Source organism: Oratosquilla oratoria, chromosome 22, assembly GCF_046742065.1.
Source record: "Oratosquilla oratoria isolate Oo_2021 chromosome 22, ASM4674206v1, whole genome shotgun sequence".
NCBI lineage: Eukaryota > Metazoa > Arthropoda > Malacostraca > Stomatopoda > Squillidae > Oratosquilla > Oratosquilla oratoria.
This window is the reverse complement of record NC_134798.1, coordinates 27,895,297-27,898,262: the sequence shown is the minus strand read 5'-3', so window position 1 is coordinate 27,898,262 and position 2,966 is coordinate 27,895,297. Positions and strand designations below refer to the sequence as shown.

The window sequence follows — 2,966 nt, the reverse complement described above, 5'->3', positions numbered from 1 at the left end:
TGGTATTTATTGTAACCTCCTTGCATTCCTAATATTAGGGACACAGCCTGAAAAGAAAGAATGTAAATATCATGAACTATGAGATCAAGGACATAACGGAAATACATGAAATCAAATTACACTGTGAAAACATAGAATGACATTGTCTTTTTACCTTTGGATATCACAAATCTTCCAATTATGGTGACTACTTCAGAGCACTGAGTAAGATTTTTATATTCTCATAACACTAAGTTAATTGAACTGAACGTGCTGAAATAACGAAAAATAGGACAGCACAGCCATACAAATTGTTTCTTGAGGTTCTTGAATATATATCTGAACCTTTCTATAGCAACTAATTACTTTTATTTATTTCGTACACAGGTACGAAAGTAAAGGACCTTTTAATCAAGAAGAAAGACCCAACCTCAAACATTAACAGCGTAGTTTACGAAATCCCGTGTGGTGGATGTGACAGAAAATACATCGGTGAAACCGGCAGAGGCTTAGACACTAGATTAAAAGAACACCGAGCAGATGTAAGACACCACAGGGTTAGTAGTGCATTAGTTAACCATGTCGACGAAAGAGGCCATCTACCAAAATGGGACCAGGCAAAAATTCTCATGGATAACATTACACGGCAGGAAAGAAAGGCGATGGAGTCCGTTTTTATCAACATCCATGATAACATCAATAAGAGGACTGGGGATTTAGTATGGGCCAAAGCAGCAGCACGCTTTGTCGTAATGAATGATAAACACAGAGCCCCTGATCCAGACGGACGTTTCAGCCACAGACGTTTCAGCCACGGACGTTTCAGCCACGCGAACAACAGGCGGATACTTGGTCCACCCGCCGTGACAGCCCGCCACACCGACAGATGAGGTCGAGTGGGGGACCAACCTGACACTTTGCCACGTTCCTTCTTTTGCCATATATATTGACCAACTTGACTTCAAACTATGTTCCTCTGAAGAAGCCACTAAGGCGAAACTAGTCAGGAATAAAAGTATTTCCCTCAGCCCGTGTTCCCTTACCTCCTATCCAAAATAATAATAATAATAATAATAATAATAATAATAATAATAATAATAATAATAATAATAATAATAATAATAATAATAATAATAATAATAATAATAATAATAATGATAATAATTGTAATAATAATAGTAATAATAATGATAATAATAATAATAATAATAATAATAATAATAATAATTATAATGATAATAATAATAGTAATAATAATAATAATAACAATAATAATAATAATAATAATAATAATAATAACAATAATAATGATAATAATAATAATGGTAATGATAATAATAGAAGAAGAAGAAGATGAAGAAGAAGAAGAAGAAGAAGAAAAAGCGACTTACCTTATGATATATTCTGGTCGCGCAGAAGGTTTTCACCACCACAGCCATCATCACTAACTCCACCAATGACTCCACCCCCAGTCAACTTCTTCCCCACCGCTGCTCGCTTTACAACTGAGAGACAAGCATTGGTGGAGGCTTTCCGTTTTGTTCTTCCTCCTCCTTGATGATCTGACTCGGAGCAGCCCTCGAAGTCATAGTAATAGTCGTCGTCGGTTCGACGGTGATAGTCCCCGCCTGTGTGCATTCCGCCGTCTCCTCCTTCTGCGTCTGCCTCATGCGGGAAGATCCGCTCCTGGTGCGCCTCGGGAAGACGGAGTTCTCCACGTGGAGAGCGTTGTTGATGTCCTTGTTGGTAGCGCAGGTGCACGCCTTCATGAAGCTCTTCTTGAAATTGTCGCTCAGGAAGGCGTACAGGATCGGGTTGATGTAGGACAAGCAGGACGAGATGAGGAATAGGATGATCATAAATGAGCTCTGGACAATCCTGTGCGGGCTGTAGACAAGGGCGAGCTGCAGAACCCAGTAAGGAAGCCAGCAGAGCACGTAGACTGTGATCACCGTGAGTACCATCTTGGTCACCTTGCGGTGAGACTTCTTCCGTTCTTTGGATTTCTTGGCCGGGCCGACACTCTTCAACTTGTACAACACAAGACTGTAAAACACGAAGATGAGGAGAAGAGGGATGCCAAAGGCGAGGATGAAGGAGTAGAGAGTGAAGACAGTGATGCCTGTGACGGACTGAGAGTCCGGCAAGACGATGTTACAGTTGATCTCGTCGTTAACCGTGAGTGTGTTCGAGTACATGAAGATTGGCACGATCATAAGCGCCGAGACGGTCCACGCAGTCAGGGAAACCAGTTTGGAGATCATCGGGGTCCTGATCTTGGGCGAGTTGATCGGATGACAGACTGCAATGTACCGATCAGCGCTCATGATCGTTAGGAAGAGCGAGCTGGTGAATTGGTTGATCGAGGTGCTGATCACGTATAGCTTGCACATGATCGACCCGAAGGGCCAATATCCGAGTGTGGAGGTGATCATGAGAAAGGGAATTCCAACAAAGAAGAGCTCGTCGGCGATAGCAAGGTTAAGGATGTACAGGTTTGTCACCGTCTGCATCTTGGAGAACCTGGTCACCACGTAGATGACCAACGTGTTTCCGTACAGACCCACGACGCAGGCCACCGTGTAGCAAAGCTGGGTGATGACCTGGACAGCGAAGTCCAGTGACGGTTTGCTCTCGCCCTGGAAGACCCCAGAAACGACGCTGCAGTTGGAGTTGTTGAGGCCATAGCTGGTGTTCAGTAACGAGCAGTTGGGCTGATACAGGTCCATGATCAACTTGTCCTCGTCCAGTAGGAACTCGTATTGTTCTGAGAAACCGAGTTCATGGGAGGAGTTCGAAGGGAATTCCATTTTGAGGTGGTCAATTTACTTGAGGGATCGGAAAACTGGAGAGTCTGGATAAGAAATTAGTGTCGAAGGTGAAGGGTGGGGGGAAGTGGAGGGATGGGCGAGTTATTGGGTTGATGGACGTGTGGGTGCAGGAATGAAAGGGGGAAATACAAAACGTCAAGGTAAGGAATTTTGAGT

At 43.3% G+C, this 2,966-nt stretch overlaps 1 protein-coding gene across 1 annotated transcript; it reads right to left on the bottom strand.

The window, feature by feature from the left end:
* Window positions 1–1,411: 1,411 nt before the first annotated feature.
* On the bottom strand, window positions 1,412–2,492 carry LOC143037214 (somatostatin receptor type 2-like). The gene has a single exon (XM_076205334.1). The coding sequence runs from the start codon at window positions 2,490–2,492 to the stop codon at window positions 1,479–1,481; it is 1,014 nt and encodes a 337-aa protein (XP_076061449.1). The 3' UTR covers window positions 1,412–1,478.
* Window positions 2,493–2,966: the final 474 nt, after the last annotated feature.